This window comes from Grampus griseus (assembly GCF_964374135.1).
Source record: "Grampus griseus genome assembly, chromosome: X".
In the NCBI taxonomy this organism is placed as follows: Eukaryota; Metazoa; Chordata; class Mammalia; order Artiodactyla; family Delphinidae; genus Grampus; species Grampus griseus.
Genome location: NC_138999.1, coordinates 56,974,404 through 56,997,422, shown reverse-complemented (window position 1 = coordinate 56,997,422; position 23,019 = coordinate 56,974,404). Strand labels below are relative to the sequence as shown.

At 37.6% G+C, this 23,019-nt stretch overlaps 1 protein-coding gene across 1 annotated transcript in view; it reads left to right on the top strand.

Moving 5' to 3' along the window:
* The window catches only part of OPHN1 (oligophrenin 1), a 606,425-nt gene that overhangs the window by 350,666 nt on the left and 232,740 nt on the right, over positions 1–23,019 (top strand). The window contains exons 7-11 of the mRNA XM_082681995.1: positions 151–261; positions 2,861–2,965; positions 4,784–4,913; positions 7,420–7,523; positions 16,815–16,906. Of these exons, the coding sequence (XP_082538121.1) occupies positions 151–261; positions 2,861–2,965; positions 4,784–4,913; positions 7,420–7,523; positions 16,815–16,906 (542 nt within the window). The remainder of the gene's footprint in view (positions 1–150; positions 262–2,860; positions 2,966–4,783; positions 4,914–7,419; positions 7,524–16,814; positions 16,907–23,019) is intronic.

The following is a 23,019-nucleotide window of genomic DNA, read 5'->3' as shown; positions in this document are numbered from 1 at the left end:
CTTTATGTTCCCTATCTGTAAAATAAAGGGATAAGATCACTGCTTGGTGGCACAATTCTCCTCCAGCCCTAACATTCTGTTGAATCCGTAAGAACTGACTTACATGAATGACTATGCTGTTATGTGACATTTGTTACCCTTCTTCTACAGGCAGACCTCCAGGTGGACAAGGAGAGACACAATTTCTTTGAGTCGTCCCTTGATTATGTTTATCAAATCCAGGAAGTTCAGGAGTCTAAGAAGTTCAATATTGTGGAGCCAGTAAGTTCTATCTGTTGATGAATGGTCTAAAAATATTTACCAAATCTCAGGTAAATGTGGAGAACTTTGATTATAAAATTGGAGTCTCCAAGAATATGAAGGATAGTCAGTGCTTAGTAATGAATGTCACAGAAGTAGACACACTGGCTTATGTTACTCTTGCTCTCTCACTAATATTCTCTCTCTCACTCTTCTTTTCCCTCCCCCACACTCCTTCCTCCCCCATTTCTCTCTATAGCTATGATTTTTCTTTATCTTTCTTTTCCTCCTCTCCTTCCTTCCCTTCCTTGATTTCTCTGTCACCTTTCATTTTACCTTGTTCTCCTCCCTTCCTTCCTCTCATACTTTCATAAGGTTTCTGAATGTACTCATCATATCCCAGACACTGTTCTAGGAACTCATGTTCCTTGCATTCAGTGATTTCCCATTCTACTATTTTTACTTCCATCTTTTGAAAATTTTTCTAATTAAATAGCCTTAATTTATTATAAAAGATGACGGGCTGTGGTTTGACAACTATGTTGAATTTTAACAACTTTCTTTTTTATTATAAAATAATGTAGAAAACAATGTAAAAAACAATTGCAGAAAAGCTATAAAAACTTATATGTAGAACAAAACAAATACAACAAATCTCCCATACAGAGATGATCACTGTTAATATTGTGGCATTTTTCCTCCTAAATTCCCTGTGTATCTGTTATATTCCTTTCTCTATCTATTGTGCATGTGTACTTGTAGAGGTGTGTACACATGTGCATGTGTGTTTACACATGTTACACATGAATATGTATATATCTGTGTACATGTGTATCTGTGCTCACAGTTGTATATATCTGCATATGTATATGTGCAAACAAGTATTTATTAATTTATCCAATAAGCATTTATTGAGCTTCTGTTATGTGCCAGGCACAGTGCTAAACACTGGGTATCCTATAGTGAAAAAGACAGACTCAGTTTCTGTCTTTATGAAGACTATACTTTCATGGGGTAGACAGAAGGGAAAGAAGGATACACATAAATAAAATAACTATAAGTTGTGATAAGGACTAAAACAAAGAACAAGAACAGACAGCTACTTTAGATCAAGTGGTCAAGGGGCACCTCTGAAAGTGTCATTTAAGATGAGATCTAAAGAAAGAGAAGATGAGGCAATGTGAATAATGGGGAAAGAACATTCCAGGCACAGAAAAACACATGTGCAAAGTCCGTAAGTTAGAAAAGAATGATGTGCTCAAGGAATGAAAAGATTAATGCCTTTAGATACTGGTGAGAGTGGCAGGAAACAATATCTGACAGGAAGGCATAGGATCTGTAAGCATGGTGAAGGGGTTAGGTTTTAGTCTAAGTATAGTAGAAAAATCACTGACGGGTATTAAATAGGATATGACATGCTGATTTTGTTGTGTGGAGAAGGACTTGGAAGTGGGCAACAGTGGGATTGAGGAAACCAGTTCGGAGGCTACTGCAGTGGTCTAGGCAAGCAAAAATGTTGCTTTGGGTTCAGATGGTGGTAGTAGAAACAGAAAAGAATGATTGGATTAGAGATATATTTTAGAAGCAAAACTGACAGGAATTACTGATTGATTAGATTGAGATGTGAGTGAAAGAAATCAGAATACTTTCTGGCTTGATTGACTGAGTGGGTGGTGGTGTCATTTCCTGAGATGGGAAACCTTGGAGAGAAACAGGAAGAATGTCTATATAACTGTGTGTGTGCTACACACACTCATATGCATTTATATGTATGTGTACACATATATGTACATATATATAACTATATATGTATATATACATACGTGTATAGTACATAAATGTGTACATAGTTTTTATATGTTTATGTATATATAGTTTGTGTTTATGTACATATATACACACATATTTATGTGTTTGTATGTATATATGTGTGCACATATTTATATGTACTCACCTGTTTACTTTCTAAAAAGAACAGAGCAGTTTTTACTACTTCCTATTACACTCTACTATTACCAGCATTGAGCATTGCTTTTAAAATGTTTGTATTTGATAGATGAAGATTGTATTTTCTTTTGTTTTTATTTGTGTATATTTGATTTTTATTGGGGTTGAACATTTTAAACATTAAAAATATATTTTATTGATCATTTCTACGTCTTCTTCTGCAATGTCCCAACCCCTCCCTGAAACATTTCTAACTTGAAAATTGGTTTTCAAAAAAAATATCCTTGGATCTTTTAGCATTATGACAGTCTTCATTATGCCATTTAGCCATTTTAATTTATTGAGTACCTATTCTGTGCCATTCCTGAGGATATAAAGACACAGTCTATTCCCACATTATGTCCATATTGTCCACATTATGAATGGTTTTATATGCTATCTGAAAAGGGTATTGATGAATAAATTTGGTAATAGTTCTTATTTTGTAGATCTGAGTCCAGTGTTAATGTTTAACCTAATAAAAGAATAGCTATGTGTAGACCTGTTTGTGTTTGTGTTACTGCTTTTAACACTATACTCCACTGTGTGGAGTTTCTTTTTGTGCATCTATTTCCTTTATTTGATTAATGAGAAGGTGCTGGTGATAAAGTTATTTTTATACATTTTTCCCTAGGTCTTGGCCTTTCTTCATAGCCTCTTCATTTCCAACAGCTTGACCGTGGAGCTCACACAGGATTTCCTCCCATATAAACAGCAACTCCAGCTCAGTTTACAGAATGTGAGTTTACATGTGGGCTTCTTCACCTGTCTCTGCATTCCAATTGGATTTCAGCTCTAATATCTTGACCTTGGAGTTCTAGGTTATTACATCCCAGATAATTTGTCAGGACAGACTGGTATGGATCACAAATGTTTTAGTGTACTAGATTGTTCTTACTCTTCCAGTTTCAGCTCTTCCCTGTGTTTGAGGCTGACCATTGTTCAAACCCACCCTTCTACCCACTGACGTGTCTATCTATCCAATATTTATTAAATGTTGCTAGTTTGTTATATCTCTCCCAGATCAGAAACCACCTATGCGCTTTTTAAAGCACAGGTCTTATGCTCCTTCCCTGCTAGTTAGTCAGGACACTCTCTTTGTAGGTTTTATTACCACAAATGCCCATTTTCCCCTCTTTTCCTTTTCTCACTACTTTTCTCATTACATTACTAGAGTTGAATAAATTATTTTTAAAGGTTGTCTCCACCTTCTTTCCCATGCTGTTTCTTTTTTTTTTTTTTGCAGTACGCGGGCCTCTCACTGTTGTGGCCTCTCCCATTGCGGAGCACAGGCTCCGGACGCGCAGGCTCAGAGGCCATGGCTCACGAGCCTAGCTGCTCCACGGCACGTGCGATCTTCCCAGACCGGGGCACGAACCCGTGTCCCCTGCATTGGCAGGCAGACTCTCAACCACTGCGCCACCAGGGAAGCCCATCCCATGCTGTTTCTTATAGATGGGCATAGGCACACCCTTCCCTTCCTTGTCACATATATTATTTTTCTCATTTACTTATTTAACCCACATTTAACAAATACTTAGGTATGTAATGAGCATATACTCTGTGCCAGACATTGTAAAATGCACTGGACATACCATAATGAGGCATGTTAGTTTTTGCCTTCAAGGAATATATAGTCTCTTGGAGCCGAGAGATATAAACAGAGATATATCATAATTACTTATGAAAAGTGCTAAAATACAGTTAAGACCAAAAAAGTTAAAGCATAGAGAGTGGAATAATTGACTATCTGGTACAGTAAAAGAAGGCATCACTGAGTTAGTGACTTTGGACTTGTTACATTGCATAAAATTTATAGTTGTATTTTTAGATGGAAACGGTAAGTTGAAGTGGAAATAAACTTTACTTGGTTGTTTAGGAGAATGCTGATTTACAGGTATTGTTAATTGTTGTTTTTCTTTCTGGGTACTGTCTTTCACCAGAATGTGAGCGCCCCTCTCTTCTGCTGATTTACAAAATATTCCTATAACCAGGAATATTTAGTTGTGTACTTTTAAATATATTACTTCTTAACATTAGCTTTTGCTATTCATGGGCATGAAAACATAGGTTTTCCATTAACCTATGTTCAAAGAGAGCACCCTGTCATATCCTTTATTCTAATGGCCTGGATTTGATTCAGAGTCAAGTAGGCAGTAGCTTTATTTGAGGCAGAATGTAGAAGTTGCCGTGATAATATTATCTTTGGGAACCTTCTTTATAGCCTCCCTTTTCGTAAGGCAGGGGTCAGTCTGATGCTCAGAATTCTTAGAGCCTTTATTTATTGGAGACTTTTGTCATTTTCATTAGAAAATGTCTCCCAGATGTGGTTTTATGGGTACATTGGTATTTATGTTTCCCTCTCCCATTTAGACTTTAGTACTGTTAAACTCCACTAAACTGTTTTCTAATTACTATGCCATTCAACATTTGTTTTTTTGCTATGTTGTAGCACATGGTGAAAGCCAAGAAAACTCTGCACTGGGTCTCTGACCAGTGAATGCTTATTCATCATGATGGTGATGATGATAATGATTATGATGATAATGTCTTACAGACAAGAAATCATTTCTCCAGTACCCGAGAAGAGATGGAAGAACTTAAGAAAAGGATGAAAGAAGCTCCACAGACATGCAAACTTCCAGGACAGCCAACCATCGAAGGCTATCTCTATACACAAGAGAAATGTATGTGGGAATACAGGGATAGCTACTGGGTTTCAGTAGGCTGACACCAGCTGCCACTTGGCTTCTCCAAACTCCAGGCACCCATATAGTTCATAGACCCCTGCCAGCTATACCTATTTGGAGAGTAGTGTGGGAACAGAGAAAACAAAAAGGAAGGAGAAATTGGAGGAGGAGGTTAAGGATTTGTCTTACAAAGGCTGTGGGATGATAAGACCTAAGGTTTTCTCTGAGATTCAAAATGGGGATTGTTAATTGCTTAATCCTTTCAATGACTCTTTGGGGCTAAAAGGGAGGTAGGAGAAAGGAGACATAAAATAATACTTATTGTACCTACTATATTCCAGGCATGGTGTTAAGTGCTTTAAATGTACTACCTCATGAAATCTTTGAAACCACCTTATCATACCCATTTTACACATGAAGCCACCGAGGCTTAGAGAGATCACTAGTTGAAAGTCACCCAACTATCATGTATCAGGGCTAAGTGTAAATTCAGGTTTGGGAAATGCCAAAACCTATGCTCCTACAGCTATACCCTATACCTTCCACTGCCTTAGGATGATAAACTTGCCCTTAAAGCACTACACAACCATTGCGATTTCAGTGAGCAACACAGTTGTTCATTGCTAACCAAGGAAAATGGGTTAACTTATCTGGTCACTGAATATCGCAGAGGGTTCAAGCTTTTCTACCTCCTAAATAACATTATGTAAACTTGTATGTGCTATTTGATTTTCCTTTTGAACTATGACCCAATGTCCCCAAAGCCTGTGATTTCATTCCCTGACCAGAATTATTCTACCTGGTGAGTAGGCAAATGAGACTACCCAGAGGTTACCAGTGGCAAAACCCACTGAAATCCACAAAACATGGTATTTCAGCAGTGATATTATCATGCTTTTCATCCCTTAGAGCAACTCACTTTGATGGTTTTCAAAGATGTGTTCTTCTATTTGTCAGGTTCATCTCTTCAACTCTCCATTGCAGGATCTCTCAGTCTCAGTGGTATTGACATTTCAGGCTGGCTAATTCTTTGTTTCGAGCAGTTATCCTATGCATTATAAGGTGTTTAGAAGCATCTATAGCCTCTCCCCACTTTATTCTAATAGCACTTCCCAGGTTTGATAACCAAAAATGTTTCTAGACATTGCCAAATGTCCCCTGGGAGGCAAAATTGCCCCTACTTGAGAACCACTGTTATATTATAAGAGAGGCACAGAGTAATGAGTATGTAATCTTGGCTCTAATATCAACTAACTATGTGATCCTTCTATGCCCCAGTTTTCTAATTTGTTAAATGGATATGACATTCCTACTCAGTTGAATGTACGCTTACTAAGAATCCTTTTTGCCAAACAATATGCAATGCATTGGGGGTACAAAAAATGGATCAAGCTTGGTTTTTGCCCTCAAGAAGTTCACAGTCTGATTAAGACACAAGTATATCGAGAACTATAATGAAATGTGTTGAGCACTGCATTTGGGGCATATATCTAAGGGCTTCACTGAGGAAGTGATATATGAACTGAAACTTGAATTATGACTGGGAGTTTGACAGGTAAAGAAAATGGCAAAGAAAATTCCAGGTGTATACCACTGCATGAATAAAGGCACAGAGGTGTGTGAGGTTATAGTTTGTTTGTAGGGTCTTGGTTTTACAAGGACAGTCCTGGTTTATACTTGTTGTCCTGATATAATTAGTGATAGTGCCTTATTCACTCTTAAATATGTCTTGAACTTGGTCTATATATTATATTGCCACCTATTTTTTTGGTAACTGAATATAATTCCATGAGACAAGAGCATAGAGGTGAGGGTGGCAAAAGACAAAGTTGGAAAGGTAAATACGATCACATGATAAAAGGCTTTGTGAGCCAACCTAAGGAGTTTGGAGAGAGTGGGAAAGCCATGGGTGGTTTATAATAAAAAGAATGATATAAATAAACCTATAATTAAAAAAATATTTCTCTAACAAAAGAGTAGAGAATGGGCTAGAAAGGAGTGATCACAGATAGGGGAAACCAAAGAGAAGGCCACTGAAAGAATTAATTGGAGAAATAGTGAATTTTTGTTTTGTTTGAAATAGCTCATAAAACATTTTTTAAAAAGTCAGAAATAGGGTCCTGAATGAATTCAGTTCTGAAAGGGGTGAAAGGAGAGACATGTAGGGGATTGAAGGGCAGGTTACAGGGAAGGAGGAGCAGAAGATTACAGATGTTTCCAGATCATACAATAGGATATATAATGGGAGCATTCACAGGGAACATGGCAAGGAGAGTGGTTTGGAGCAAGCCAGAGCAGATGTGGAAAGCAGTTGATGATGATTAGGTTATCTATCTGTGTAGTGGGCAAGTGGTACTGCACGGCTGGAGCTCAGGGGAAAAGTAGCACTAGATCTGGATCATGACCATGAAGAATAATCTGTACACAGCTTCTGTCTTAGGGGTGGACTGACCATGAAGACAAAATACTTATTCTATCAGCTCACTGTTGCCTATCTTTGTAGGGGCTTTGGGAATATCCTGGGTGAAATACTACTGCCAATATGAGAAAGAGACCAAAACGCTCACCATGACACCTATGGAGCAGAAGCCAGGTGCTAAGCAGCAGGTCAGTTCTTTTATGGGCCACATTTTTTTGAAATACATCTGTGACTGCATCTCAGAAAAGAGTATATGTTGACTTTGTGTCAAAGAATCAAGTCCACCACTGTTGTGTGAAGCCATGACTTCATATGTTCTTTGTGGCCTAAGTTTGCATTGGGCCAGATACTACTCAGTTGAGTGAAAAATCTGTGTTAATGATTCTAGGCCTTCTGAAAGTGCCTGTACTCTTTTAGATCATTATTACAAGAGTCTATCACATTGTACAAAGAAAATTTGCAAAAAAATATGGTTAAATTGGAGGAGAGTATTACTTGCTTTTAAGAAGGCTCTACTATAGGATTCCTTTAAATAGTTAAGACTTTAAAATACAAAACATTTTCCAAAATTCCTTTTTTCAAGGAGTATTCTGTTGCCTAAAGTTGGAATAATCTATACCCCACATTGTATGTAATGCTCAAATATCTTTAAACAGTTAATGCATCTTCTTCTGCCCTCCAAACTTTCCCCTACTCTCCAAAATGGCAAGATGAGTTTAACACACTGAGAAGATAGTTCACTAACCTGGAGGAACCTGATCTTATATATATATGTTATATTATGTTATACATTATATATTATTTTTTATGTATGACCACCCAGCTAAAAAAATTATTCTGTTATCTCACTTTTGCCTATCTTGGTAGGGGCTTTGGGAACACATGCACACACACACACACACACACACACATACACACACACGCACACATGTACACACACCTGAAGGTTTCTTAAGATAAAAGCTGATAGACTGACTCTTCATATTCTAAAAGTAGTTAAGTGTGTCCCTTTAACTGTTTCTCAGACAGGGTCTTAGGGCATATTTTTAAGGATTTCCCTTATTTACAAATTGTTTATAAAGTGAAAAAAAGATTTACTTGTTAGCATTGAAAGTTGTGGTGCATGAAGACCCAATTTCGATAGGCAGAAATTTGGAGACTTTTTCTCCGTTGCTGGTGCTTTCCATGGAAGATCTCTCTTATGTGGCTTATTCATAGGAAATTAGTGATGATTGAGATTTGGTGGCAGACTGTTGAAAAACTGCTTTTCTTTTTTGTCATTAACCACAAGTTTTGCCACTCTGCTTTGAATGTGGATTAGACATGGGATGCACCTCTAACAGAGCATACCATATTGGGTCTCCACAACCCTCATCCACGTTTCTATGCGGGCCAGTTATTCATCCATGAATCCAAAACTCTCCTTAGTTTCCAGTCTGCCAATTGCCAAAGAACCTTTCAACGTGGTTCCAATAAATTGTGCTGTAGCACAGAATTTGTCCCATTTCTGTCAGAACTTAGCTTATGTATCTGACTGGCAAGTGCTTTTAAGTAACACTGTCCTGTAGTCTCTTTCTTTTCTTTTTCTACACACATTACTTTCCAAACTTTGGACTTCAAAGTTCCTTTCTTAGGCAGGTCCTACTGCAAAGCTGAGGCCAGAGGCAGCAGATACCACGTTCATAGGTTCTTAGCAGATGAGAGCAAGCCCTTCTTTTAGTTATTCTTTCCCCCTACCCTTTTAATTGAGTGGCTACTTGCAAAACTGCAGTAAGTGTCAGCCTAAGCAATTTAAATATGGGACTCTTTATGGAATGGAAAGAGGAACTTGCTTGACCATTTACAGCAAAGGGGAGGTGGAAGTAGTTACTTTAATTTCCATAAACTGAATTGGAGATGGTTTCTTCTTATCATTTCTCTCAGTTCCTTTTACTAGTTTGTGTTTTAGAAAGGTAAATAATACAAATAAGTGAGACTATAATAATGATAACACCATAAAAGCCACTATTTATTCAATGTTTGCTGTTCACCAGGCTCTGAGCTAGACATTTGCTGCCATGGGCCATTTACTTTCTCAGCAGCACTGTGAAGTATCATTAGCCCAATTTGGAGTTGGAAGAATTAGCTCTCTTTCTGACTGTGGTACTTACAAGTGTACTCTAGTAGTTCAGCTTATCAACTTCCATTTGGGTTGTACTGCTTACTTTACAGAGCACAATCCCAAATACTATTTTATAAGATTCTCATCCCTTCCCTTTCAGGTAGTTGTAAGAGGCAAGAGAGCTACATTTTGAATCACAATAACTAGTTTTACCTATTTATTCATTTACTTATTCCTTCATTCATTCTTCATATCAAATATTTTTCCCTTCCAGTTATACTGAGATATAACTGACATACAGCACTGTATAAGTTTAAGGTGTACAGCATAATGATCTGACTTACATACAATATGAAAGTATTATCACAATAAGTTTAGTGAACACCCATTGTCTTATACAGGTACAAAATTAAAGAAAAATTTTTTTTCTTGTAATGAGTACTCTTAGGATTTACTCTCTTTACAATTTTCATATATAACATACAGAAGTGTTAATTATATTAATCATGTTATACATAACATCCCTAGTATTTACTTATCTTACGATGGGAAATTAGTACCTTTAGATGCCTTCGTCCAATTCCCTATTCCCCCAGCTTCCACCTCTGGTAAGCACAAATCCAATCTCTGTTTTCTATGAGTTACTTTGTTTATTTGTTTGTTTATCAAGTATAATTGACCTGTAACACAATGTTAGTTCCTGATGAACAACATAGTGATTCGGGATTTCTATGTATTATAAAAGGATCACCATGATAAGTCTAGTTATGATCTGTCACCATATAAAGATAGTACATAATTATTGATTATATTCTCCATACTGTACATTTCATACCTGTGATTCATTTATTTTGTAACTGGAAATTTATACCTCTTAACCTTTCTCACCTATTTTTCACATCCTGCCCCCCCTTTCCCTCTGGCAGCCACCTGTTTGTTCTCTGTACCTATGATTCTATTTCTGTTTCATTATGTTGGTTCATTTGTTTTGTTTTTTGGATTTAACATATAAGTGAAATCATATGGTATTTGTCTTTGTCTGACTTGTTTCACTTATCATAATACTCTCGAGGTCCATCCATGTTGACGCAAATGGCAAGATTTCATTCCCTTGTATGGCTGAGTAATATTCCATGGTTTTCATATACCACATGTTTTTTAATCCATTTATCTACTCGTGTGCACTTAGATTGCTTCCATATCTTGACTATTGTAAGTAATGCTCAACATGGGGTGCATATATCTTTTCTAATTAGTGTGTTTGTTTTCTTCTGACAAATACCCAGGAGTGGAATTGCTGGATCATATGGAAGCTTTATGTTTAAATTTTTGAGGAATCTCCATACTGTTTCCCACAGTCGCTGCACCAATTTAAATTCCCACCAAGAGTGTACTAGGGTTTCCTTTCCTCTACATCCTCACCAATATTTGTTATTTGTGGTCTTTTTGATGATAGCCATTCAGTCAGATGTGAGGTGACATCTCATTGTGGTTTTGATTTGCATTTCCCCAATGATCAGCGATGCTAAGCATCTTTTAATGTTCCTGTTGGCCATTTGTTTGTCTTCTTTCAAAAAATTCAGGCCCTCTGTCTATTTTTTAAATAGTTTTTTTTTAACTTTGAGTTTTATGAGTTCTCTGTATATTTTGGATATTAACCCTGTATCAGATATATCATTTACAAATATTGTCTCCCATTCAGTAGGTGGCCTTTTCATTTTGTTTATAGTTTCCTTCGCTGTGAAAAAGCTTTTTAGGTTGAAGAAATCCCATTTGTTTATTTTTGCTGTTGTTGCCCTTGCCTGAGAAGACAGATCCAATAAAATATTGCTAAGCCTGATGTCACAGAGAGAACTGCCTATGTTTTCTTCTAGGAGTTTTATGCTTTCAAATCCTACACTTAAGTCTTTAATTCATTTTGAGTTTATTTTTGTATATGATGTGAGAAAGTAGTCCAGTTTGATTCTTTTGCATGTAGCTGTCTAGTTTCCCAACATCATTTATTGAAGAGACTGTCTTTTCCCCATTGTATAGTCTTGCATCCTTTGTCATAGATTAATGGACTACATAAGTGTGGATTCATTATTGGTCTCTCTGTTCTGTTGCATTGATTTATGTGTCTGTTTTTGTGCCAGAACAATAATGTTTTGATTACTGTATCTTTGTAGTATAGTTTGAAATCAGGGAGCATGTTAACTTCAGCTTTGTTCATCCTTCTCAAGATTGTTTTGGCTACTCAGGGTTTATGCATTTACATACAGATATTAGAATTACGTGTTCTAGTTCTGTGAAAAATGCCATTGCTAGTTTTATAGTGATTACATAGAATCTGTAGATTACCTTGGGTAGTACAGTCATTTTAACAATATTAATTCTTCTAATCCACAAGCATGGAGTATCTTTACATTTGTTTGTATCATCTTCAGTTTCTTTCATTAGCATCTTATAGTTTTCTGAGTATAGGCATTTAACCTCCTTAGATTATTCCTAGGTATTTTATTTTTTTATGAGATTATAAATGGGATTATTTTATTAATTTCTCTTTCTGATAGTTTGTTGTCAGTGTGTACAAATGCCACAGATTTCTGTATATTAATTTTGTATCCTGCAACTTTACTGAATTCTTCAATGAGTTCTAATAGTTTTTTTGGTAGCATCTTTAGGATTTTGTATATGTGGTATCATGTCATCTGCAAACATTGACACTTTTACTTCTTCCTTTCCAATTAGGATTTGTTTTCTTTTTTCCTTGTCTGATTGCTGTGGCCTGCAATGCCAATACTATGTTCATTAAAACTGGTAAGAGTGGGTATCCTTGTTTTGTTTCTGGTCGTAGAGGAAATGCTTTCAGCTTTGCACCATTGACTATGATGTTAGCTGTGGGCTCATCATATTTGACCTTTATTACGTTGAGGCATGTTCCCTGTATATCAATTTTGTTAAGAATTTTTTTTATCATAATGGATGTTGCATTTTGTCAAAAGCTCTTTCTGCATCTCTTGAGATGATCATATGATTTTTTAGTCTTCAGTTTATTAAGTGGTGTATCACATTGATTTGTGGATATTGAACCATCCTTGCATCCCTGGGGTAAATCCCAGTTGATTATGGTATATGATCCTTTTAATGTACTGTTGAATTGGCTTTCCTAAAGTTTTGTTGAGGATTTTTTTCATGTATGTTCATCAGTGATATTGGCCTGTAATTTTCTGTTTTTGTGGTGTCTTTGTCTGATTTTGATATCAAGGTGATGCAGGCCTCACAGAATAAATTCAGAAGTGTATTGCCACTATAATTTTTTGAAATAGTTTGAGAGGAATAGGTGTTAGTCTTCTTTAAATGTTTGGTAGAATTCACCTGTGAAGCCATCTGGTTCTGTACTTTTGTGTGTTGGGAGTATTTCTTTTAATTACTCATTCAGTTTCATTACTGGTAATTGGTCTGTTTGTATTTTCTATTTCTTCTTGATTCAGTTTTGGAAGGTTGTACATTTATCTCTAGGAATTTCTCTTAGGTTGTCCATTTTATTGGTGTTTGATTGATCATAGTAATCGCTTATGATCCTTGGTATTTCTGTGTTGTTGGTTGTAACTTCTTTTTTATTTCTGATTTTATTGATTTGGGCCCTCTCTCTTTTTTCTCAATGACTCTGGGTAAAGATTTATCAATTTTGTTTATGTTTTCAACCATCTCTTAATTTAATCTATCTTTTCTATTTTTTGTTTTTTAGTCTCTATTTCATTTATTTCTGCTCTGATCTTATGATTTCTTTTCTTGTAGTGACACTGGCTTTTGTTTGTTCTTCTAGTTACTTTATGTGTAAGGTCACGTTGTTTATTTGAGATTTTTCTTGTTTCCTGAGATAGGCTTGTATTGGTGTAACATTCACTTTTAGAATTGCTTTTGTTGCATTCCACAAATTTTGGATTGTTTTGTTTTCATTTTCATTTGTCTCCAAGTATTTTTGATTTCCTCTTTGATTTCTTCAGTGATCCTTTGGTTGTTTGGTAACACAGTGTTTATCCTCTACATGTTTATAGGTTTTTTTGCAGTTTTTTTCTTGTAGTTGATTTCTAGTCATAGTGTTGTGGTTAGAAAAGATACTTGATATGATTTCTATCTCCTTAAATTTACCGACACTTGTTTTGCATCCTAGCTTGTGATCTATCCTGGAGAGTGTTATGTGCACTTGAAAAGAATGTATATTCTGCAGCTAGCTTTTGAATAGAATGTCTTATATATAAAAAGAGGCCCCTCTTTTGGTGGGGCCTACTATTATGGGCAAACTGGTGGGCAACCCCCCGTGGTTGGTTGCCAGGCCCTGCCTACTGCTGAAGCTACCACCTGCTGGTGGGCTGGTCTGCATTCCATTGCAGTTGGCTGTGGGGCCCAGGGAGTCCTGGAACTGGTTATTTCCCCATGGTAGTTTAGGCTGTGTCCTGGTCCTTACCCACTGGTGGGCTTGGCCAGGTCACTGGTTGGCTTCTTGTGAAGCCCAAAGGAAGGGTCCCAGAGCAGGTGTCAAGCTGCTGCTGGGTCAAGCAGGGGTCTAAGGACTGGTGTCAGCCTGCTGTTTGGTGGGGCTGGATCCTGGGTAAGCTGGCTGTGGGGCACAGTATGTCTCAAAGCTGGTTTCAGCACACAGCTGGGCAGTGTTGGAGCCCATTGTATCCTGGGGCTGTTGCCTGCCTGCTCCAGAGTAAGGCCAGTGCCTGGAGCTTTTGCCCACTTACTGGTGAGCAGGGATGAGCCCTGTGCTCTCTGTTAGATGACACTGGGTCCTGGAATGGCTGGGTAGTCCAGGGGGACCTATTGCTGCTGCTAGCCTGATGGTGGATGGGGCTGTTTCCCTCTGTGGCTGGACTAGCATGTCCTAGGACTTTTTCCAACTAGCTGGTGGGTGGGGCCAGGTCTGACATTAATAAGCTACAAGGGGAACTCCAAAATGGTGCTCCTCAAAATGGCTGCCACCAGTGTCTATGTCCCTAGGGTGAGTTCCAGTTGTCTCCTGTCTCTCTGGGAGGGTCTCTAATACCAGCAGGTTGATTTGACCCAGGCCCCTTTCAAATTACTGCTTTTGTCCTGGTTCTCAGAGCAGGTGAGATTTTGTGTGCACCCTATAAGAATAGAGTGTCTATTTCCTATAGCCCTCTGGCCCTCCTGAAAGGAAGCCCTGGCTTTCAAAGCCAGATGTTCTGAGGCCTTGTCTTCCCAGGTCAGGACCCCCTGACTAGGAATCCCATATGGGGGTCAGTTTATCCCTTGCCCCTTAGGGATAAACTCTGCGATTGTAATTATCTTCCTGTTTGTGGATCATGTACCCAGGGGTGTGCGCCTTGACTATACCATGTCTGTGCCCCTCCTACTTGTCTAGTTGTGGTTCCTTCCTTATACCTTTAGCTGTAGAAGATCTTTTCTGCTAGTCTTCAGGTGATTCTCATCATTGATCATCGCTCCGTAAATAGTTGTAATATTGGTGTGCACATGGGAGGAAGTGAGCTAAGGGTCATCCTACTCCACCTCTTGGACACTCTTGTCTCAAGAACTAGTCTTAAGTCCTAGTTCTGTGGCCTAGTAAATTGTGATCTTGAGTAAATTACTTAATGTTGCTCAGTATCATTTTTCTCAGAAAAAATGGCAAGGATGATAATGTAGTTTATATTTATTGAGCACTAACTCTTTACTAGGTACTAGAGATATAAAGATAAATAAGACACTGCCCACATCCTTGAGGAGATCTCAGTCAAGTGGGGAAATCAGACATGAAAAAAAAAAGCTTTAATACAATGCAGAAAACACATAGCAGACAGTATATGGTATTGGGGAAGGATTTTTGAGGAAATGAAAGCTGAACTACAAGTTGCAGAACAAGTTAAGAGTTTAGCCAGTCAAAGAATATAGATAAAGTCAATTTGGGTGGAGGAAACAGTATATGCAAAGTTGGAGTCATGAAAGAGCATGATACATGTGTGAAATAAGAGTACTTTTGCACTAATGGGACATAAACTAGATGACGGTGTCTGGAGGTGAACCTGGAGTGGGGGGCAGGGTGTTGTCCCCCAAGCTTTGACATCACCTCACCAAATCTGAAGGAGTTGAGAGTTTAAAGAAGGAGGGTGAGTACACGATACTGTTAATTACTGTCATCTTGCAAGGCTAACAGTGCTTGATATCCTAAGTGTTGGGGTTGGGAAGGCAGATTGAAAGGTAAATATAGAGTTTTGTTTCTATAGTGCAGGAACAGGTAAAAGGATAGACCTGCAAAGGACTTGAGTGTGACAATGAGAGGGAAGTACTGGATGATCAGCTTTATGGACCAGTTTGGATGGTATAGTGCTTAGGCAGTATTTCTGAATTCGAGACAGCAAGGTGGGTAGTATTATTCCTATTTAATAGGTTGTGAAGTTTATATTCAGAGAGGAAGAATATTTACTCTGGGCCACATAGCTAGTAAATTGCATAACTGAAACAAGACCCAAGGTTTTAAACTTCTTAGTTTATTGCTATTTCTGCTATATCGACTTGGGTGACTTCGGGTAAGCCATTTTACCTCTCTGCGGTTCACTTCCCTCTGAATTGTTATTGAAGAAAAGTGGTTTAAAAATACCTAGCATAATATGTGGCACATAGTAGGTGATCCATAGACATTACTTCTCTTTCCTATACCCCACTGTCTCTGTTGAGATAATAGAAGGGAACTGAACTATGTTGGGATTTGGGGAATTTTAATCTGTGGACACAGTGGATTTCTATGGCCTTGTTACATGACCACAAGACAGATGGGCCACACTATCCTGCACATATGAAATACCAAATGCCACCTTGACTATTACACAAATATGCCTATTTTCCCTACTCCTGCCCTATCTTTGGAGATATTGCTTTTGTAATTCCCATCATCTTAAAGACTCTGGAAGTGGGGAACCAAAAATATTTTTCTTCCCCTCTTCTATCTGCCACTTTAATGCAAGAAAGATGCAGAAAGCCACTTACTCATTGCAAACTCCCTACCTAGAAGCCTCACGAAATTTTATTTTGTACATTTATTTTGTACACTTTGGGCAGTGCATTTCTCCTGAATTCCCTTTTACATGTTGTATAATGAGTTTCCTATTTAATATATCATGCTTGGAAAAGAGCAAGGGCTTATCCTGAGCATTTTCTCCTGAACTCAGCCATTGATTTTTGGAGCAGAGAGAAACCATCTGCCACCTTGCTGCAACTACCATTTGAGGGGACAAGCTTCTCAGTGAGGCTAAACATTGTTCCCGCTGCCCTGAGAGATGCCTTCCAAGTGACACTGAGAACGCTGCAGTAGGCAGAAGAAGCTTCTATGTATTTTTTTTCAAGCTGGCTATTAATCCTTTTCTTATATCAGGGACCCTTGGACTTAACCCTGAAGTACTGCGTGAGAAGGAAGACGGAGTCTATCGACAAGAGATTCTGTTTTGATATAGAAACTAATGAAAGGTAAGCTGTGCTGATATGAATTGACAATGTCCCCATGTGCCAGATGCTGAGCCTGGGTAGGTATTTTATTTTCCTCTGTCATCTCTCGTTAATAAAAATGAGCAAAATTATTCATGACATCATTGTCTTGGCTCTTCTGGCTGCCCTTTCAGGGATCCCTGTTAGAGCTGGCCCAGAGCTAGTTCTCTCTATTCAAGGTTCAGTCAGCTTTGCCTCACTTGCTTTAGGCAGAAGTTACTCCTAGGATTTAATTTGCTATTATATATGCAAAAGGTCAACATTTGGTGATGCTACAAAAGGACAGGGTAACAAAACTCATTCTTTTTTATTTCTTAATATACAAGAACAAATGAATTGGAACACATATTTAAGGGGAGGTAGATTGGATGGAGGGTGGTAGTGGTATTGGGGAGTCTTTTTTCCCCATTTGGTACAAATATGATACAGATTTTCCTACTTTGCAGATATTTATGTAAAGTGGAAATAGTTTGATTATCAACTTTCTGGTTTCAGCAAAAGCTTGCAAACTTTGGACTTCGTTGCATTTGTTTCTCTCCAGTGCCCTCTTTTTTGTTTTTTCAACCTGGGCAATTTTATCAGAGGGAAATTTAACTGTTAAATTTTAAAATGAGAATATTTGGAGTTACTTTGGAAAAAGGCATGTTATATAGTTGGGAGGTTGATCCAAAATTCAGTGAGTAAATGTGTTGATTTTATTTCAGTCCATTATTTCCATGTATTAGGCACTAAGTAATACAGTAGAATTTAACAAAATGATCAGATTGCTAGAAAGGAACTTGAAGGTTGAATTACAATATCATATGAACAAAACTATTAGTGACTGGAGTCATACAGATCAGATTAAGAAAATAAGGCATTTTTTTTGTCTGGGAATAAGTAACTATTAGTCCATTTCCCCATTTTAAATTTCTGTTTGTGGAAGGGTAAGCTGGGGAGAAGTTGAGAGAGTGGCATGGACATATATACACTACCAAATGTAAAATAGATAGCTAGTGGGAAGCAGCCATATAGCACAGGGAGATCAGCTCAGTGCTTTGTGACCACCTAGAGGGGTGGGATAGGGAGGGTGGGAGGGAGACGCAAGAGGGAGGGGATATGGGGATATATGTATACGTATATCAGATTCACTTTGTTACACAGCAGAAACTAACACAACATTGTAAAGCAACTATACTCCAATAAAGATGTTAAAAAAAATTCTGTTTGTGAATCTATATGCATTCTTTGTTAAGCATGGATGGTCCTGGACTTCCCTGGTGGCACAGTGGTTAAGAATCTACCTGCCAATGCAGGGGACACAGGTTCAAGCCCCGGTCCAGGAAAAGCCCACATGCCACGGAACAACTAAGCCCGTGTGCTACAACTCCTCAACCTGCGTACCACAGCTACTGAAGCCCGTGTTCCTAGAGCCCCTGTTCCACAACAATAGAAGCCACCACAATGAGAAGCCCACGCACTGCAACAAAGCATAGCCCCCGCTCACCGCAACTAGAGAAAGCCCACTGCGCAGCAACAAAGACCCAACACAGCCAAAAAAAAAAAAAAAAAAAGAATGGATGGTCTCAATCAAAGATGGCTGTAATTGTAAACATTGTTACTGATAACCAAAAGGCTGTCACTCATTTCCCCCACAGCTTCAGGCCCAGTAGGAAGGGGAAAGTGACTGTTGACTGTCTTCTTTTCATGAACATTTAGTGTCTTTGGCTCTGCAGCATCAATGTACATAAACGAAATAAAAATTTTCTGTGTCTAGTTCCATTCTGTTTCACTTTTCAGCTTAAATTTGCCACCCACTTGCAAGTAATATTGCCATAGACTCAAAGCATTTGCAAACAGTTTGGCACTAAGGTTACGGACTAAGACCAACTCATCTTTATATATCTTGCATCTATTCCTGTGTATAGCTCATGTTAGATACTGAATTTGGTATTCATTTTTAAATGTGTTTTTCCCTAACCAAAAATGCTGAGGAATTCTGAGAATAGAACCCAGGAATTAAAGTTTCAATGTATCTATGATTTTACTTGCCACATCTAGGGCATTTTATTTTTATTTATTTATTTATTTTAAATGTTATTTTATTTTTTTTTCTTAACATCTTTATTGGAGTATAATTGCTTTACAATGGTGTGCTAGTTTCTGCTTTATAACACAGTGATTCAGATACACATATACATATGTTCCCATATCTTTTCCCTCTTGCGTCTCCCTCCCTCCCACCCTCCCTACCCCACCCCTCTAGGTGGTCACAAACCACCGACTTGATCTCCCTGTGCTATGCGGCTGCTTCCCAGTAGCTATCTATTTTATGTTTGGTAGTGTATATATGTCCATGCCACTCTCTCACTTTGTCACAACTTACCCTTCCCCCTCCCCATATCCTCAAGTCCATTCTATAGTAGGTCTGTGTCTTTATTCCCATCTTACCCCTAGGTTCTTCATGACCATTTTTTTCTTAGATTCCATATATATGAGTTAGCATAAAGTATTTGTTTTTCTCTTTCTGACTTACCTCACTCTGTATGACAGACTCTAGGTCCATCCACCTCACTACAAATATCTCAATTTTGTTTCTTTTTATGGCTGAGTAATATTCCATTGTATGTATGTGCCACATCGTCTTTATACATTCATCCAGTGATGGACACTTAGGTTGCTTCCATGTCCTGGCTATAGTAAATAGACCTACAATGAACATTTTGGTACATAAAGTTTTGAATTATGGTTTGCTCAGGGTATATGCCCAGTAATGGGATTGCTGGGTCGTATGCTAGTTCTATTTTTAGTTTTTTAAGGAACCTCCATACTGTTCTCCATAGTGGCTGTACCAATTCACATTCCCACCAGCAGTGCAAGAGTGGTCCCTTTTCTCCACACCCTCTCCAGCATTTATTGTTTCTAGATTTTTTAATGATGGCCATCCTGACTGGTGTGAGATGATATCTCATTGTAGTTTTGATTTGCATTTCTCTAATGATTAATGATGTTGAGCATTCTTTCATGTGTTTGTTGCCAATCTGTATATCTTCTTTGGGGAAATGTCTATTTAGGTCTTCTGCCCATTTTTGGATTGGGTTGTTTCTATTTTTGTTATTGAGCTGCATGTGCTGCTTGTAAATGTTGGAAATTAATCCTTTGTCAGCTGCTTCATTTGCAAATATTTTCTCCCATTCTGAGGACTGTCTTTTGGTCTGGTTTATGATTTCCTTTGCTGTGCAACAGCTTTTAAGTTTCATTAGGTCCCATTTGTTTATGTTTGTTTTTATTTCCATTTCTCTAGGAGGTGGGTCAAAAAGGATCTTGCTGTGATTTATGTCATAGAGTGTTCTGCCTATGTTTTCCTCTAAGAGTTTGACAGTGCATGGCCTTACATTTAGGTCTTTAATCCATTTGAGTTTATTTTTGTGTATGGTGTTAAGGAGTCTTCTAATTTCATACTTTTACATGTACCTGTCCAGTTTTCCAGCACCACTTATTGAAGAGGCTGTCTTTTCTCCACTGTATATTCTTGCTTCCTTTATCAAACATGAGGTGACCATATGTGCGGGGTTTATCTCTGGGCTTTCTATCCTGTTCCATTGATCTATATTTCTGTTTTTGTGCAAGTACCATACTGTCTTGATTACTGTAGCTTTGTAGTATAGTCTGAAGTCAGGGAGCCTGATTCCTCCATCTCAATTTTTCTTTCTCAAGATTGCTTTGGCTACTCGGAGTTATTTGTGTTTTCATACAAATTGTGAAATTCTTTGTTCCAGTTCTGTGAAAAATGCCAGTGGTAGTTTGATTGGGATTTCATTGAATCTGTAGAAGATTGCTTCGGGTAGTAGAGTCATTTTCACAATGTTGATTCTTCCAATCCAAGAACATGGTATATCTCTCCATCTATTTGTATCATCTTTAATTTCTTTCATCAGCATCTTATAATTTTCTGCATACAGGTCTTTTTTCTCCTTAGTCAGGTTTATTCCTAGATATTTTATTCTTTTTGTTGCAATGTTAAATGGGAGTGTTTTCTTAATTTCACTTTCAGATTTGTCTTCATTAGTGTATAGGATTGCCAGAGATTTCTGTGCATTAATGTTGTATCCTGCTACTTTGCCAGATTCATTGATTAGCTCTAGTAGTTTTCTGGTAGCATCTTTAGGATTCTCTATGTATTGTATTATGTCATCTGTAAACAGTGAAAAGTTTACTTCTTCTTTTCCCATTTGGATTCCTTTTATTTCTTTTTCTTCTCTGATTGCTGTGGCTAAAACTTCCAAAACTATGTTGAATAATAGTGGTGAGAGTGGGCAACCTTGTCTTTTTCCTGATCTTAGTGGAAATGCTTTCAGTTTTTCACCATTGAGGACGATGTTGCCTGTGGGTTTGTCATATATGGCCTTTATTTTGTTGATGAAAGTTCCTTCTATGCCTACTTTCTGCAGTTTTTTTTAATCATAAATGGGTGTTGAATTTTGTCAAAAGCTTTCTCTGCATCTATTGAGATGATCATATGGTTTTTCTCCTTTAGTTTGTTAATATGGTGTATCACGTTGATTGATTTGCGTATATTGAAGAATCCTTGCTTTACTGGAATAAACCCCACTTGATCATGGTTTCTGATCCTTTTAATGGATCAGTCCCAGAAGAAGATATAACAATTGTAAATATTTATGAACCCAACATAGGAGCACCTCAATACATAAGGCAAATACTAACTGACATAAAAGGGGAAATTGACAGTAACACAATCATGGTAGGGGACTTTAACACCCCACTTTCACTAATGAACAGATCATCCAAAATTAAAATAAATAAGGAAACACAAGCTTTAAATGATACATTAAACAAGGTGGACTTAATTGATATTTATAGGACATTCCATCCAAAAACAACAGAATACACATTTTTCTCAAGTGCTCATGGAATATTCTCCAGGAGAGATCATATCTTGGGTCACAAATCAAGCCTTGGTAAATTTAAGAAAATTGAAGTCCTATCAAGTATCTTTTCCGACCACAATGCTATCAGACTAGATATCAATTACAGGGAAAGATCTGTAAAAAATACAAACACATGGAGGCTAAACAATACACTACTTAATAACCAAGTGATCACTGAAGAAATCAAAGAGGAAATCGCAAAATACCTAGAAACAAATGACAACAGAGACACGACGACCCCAAACCTATGGGATGCAGCAAAAGCAGTTCAAAGAGGGAAGTTTATAGCAATACATCCTACCTTAAGAAACCGGAAACATCTCAAATAAACAACCTAACCTTGCTCCTAAAGCAATTAGAGAAAGAAGAACAAAAAAAATCCCCAAAGTTAGCAGAAGGAAAGAAATCATAAAGATCAGATCAGAAATAAATGAAAAAGAAATGAAGGAAACGAGAGCAAACATCAATAAAACTAAAAGCTGTTTTTTTGAGAAGATAAACAAAATTGATAAAGCATTAGCCAGACTCATCAAGAAGAAAAAGGAGAAGACTGAAATCAATAGAATTAGAAATGAAAAAGGAGAAGTAACAACTGACACTGCAGAAATAGAAAGGATCATGAGAGATTACTACATGCAACTCTATGCCAATAAAATGGGCAACCTGGAAGAAATGGACAAATTCTTAGAAATGCACAACCTGCTGTGACTGAACCAGGAAGAAATAGAAAATATGAACAGACCAATCAGAAGCACTGAAATTGAAACTGTGATTAAAAATCTTCCAACAAACAAAAGCCCAGGACCAGATGGCTTCACAGGCGAATTCTATTAAACATTTAGAGAAGAGCTAACACCTATCCTTCTCAAACTCTTCCAAAATATAGCAGAGGTAGGAACACTCCCAAACTCATTCTATGAGGCCACCATCACCCTGATACCAAAACCAGACAAAGATGTCACAGAGAAAGAAAACTACAGGCCAATATCCCTGATGAACATAATTACAAAATATTGGGCACTTTAAAAAACATTCCCTCATTTAACAGTGAAGAGATTAAGACTTGTATATATTTAACTGCCTTCCCTAATCAAAGTCACATAGTAGCAAGGCTGTGCTCAATCCCTGGTCTGTAGGCCTCCACACCCCACGTTCTTTTTATTTTTA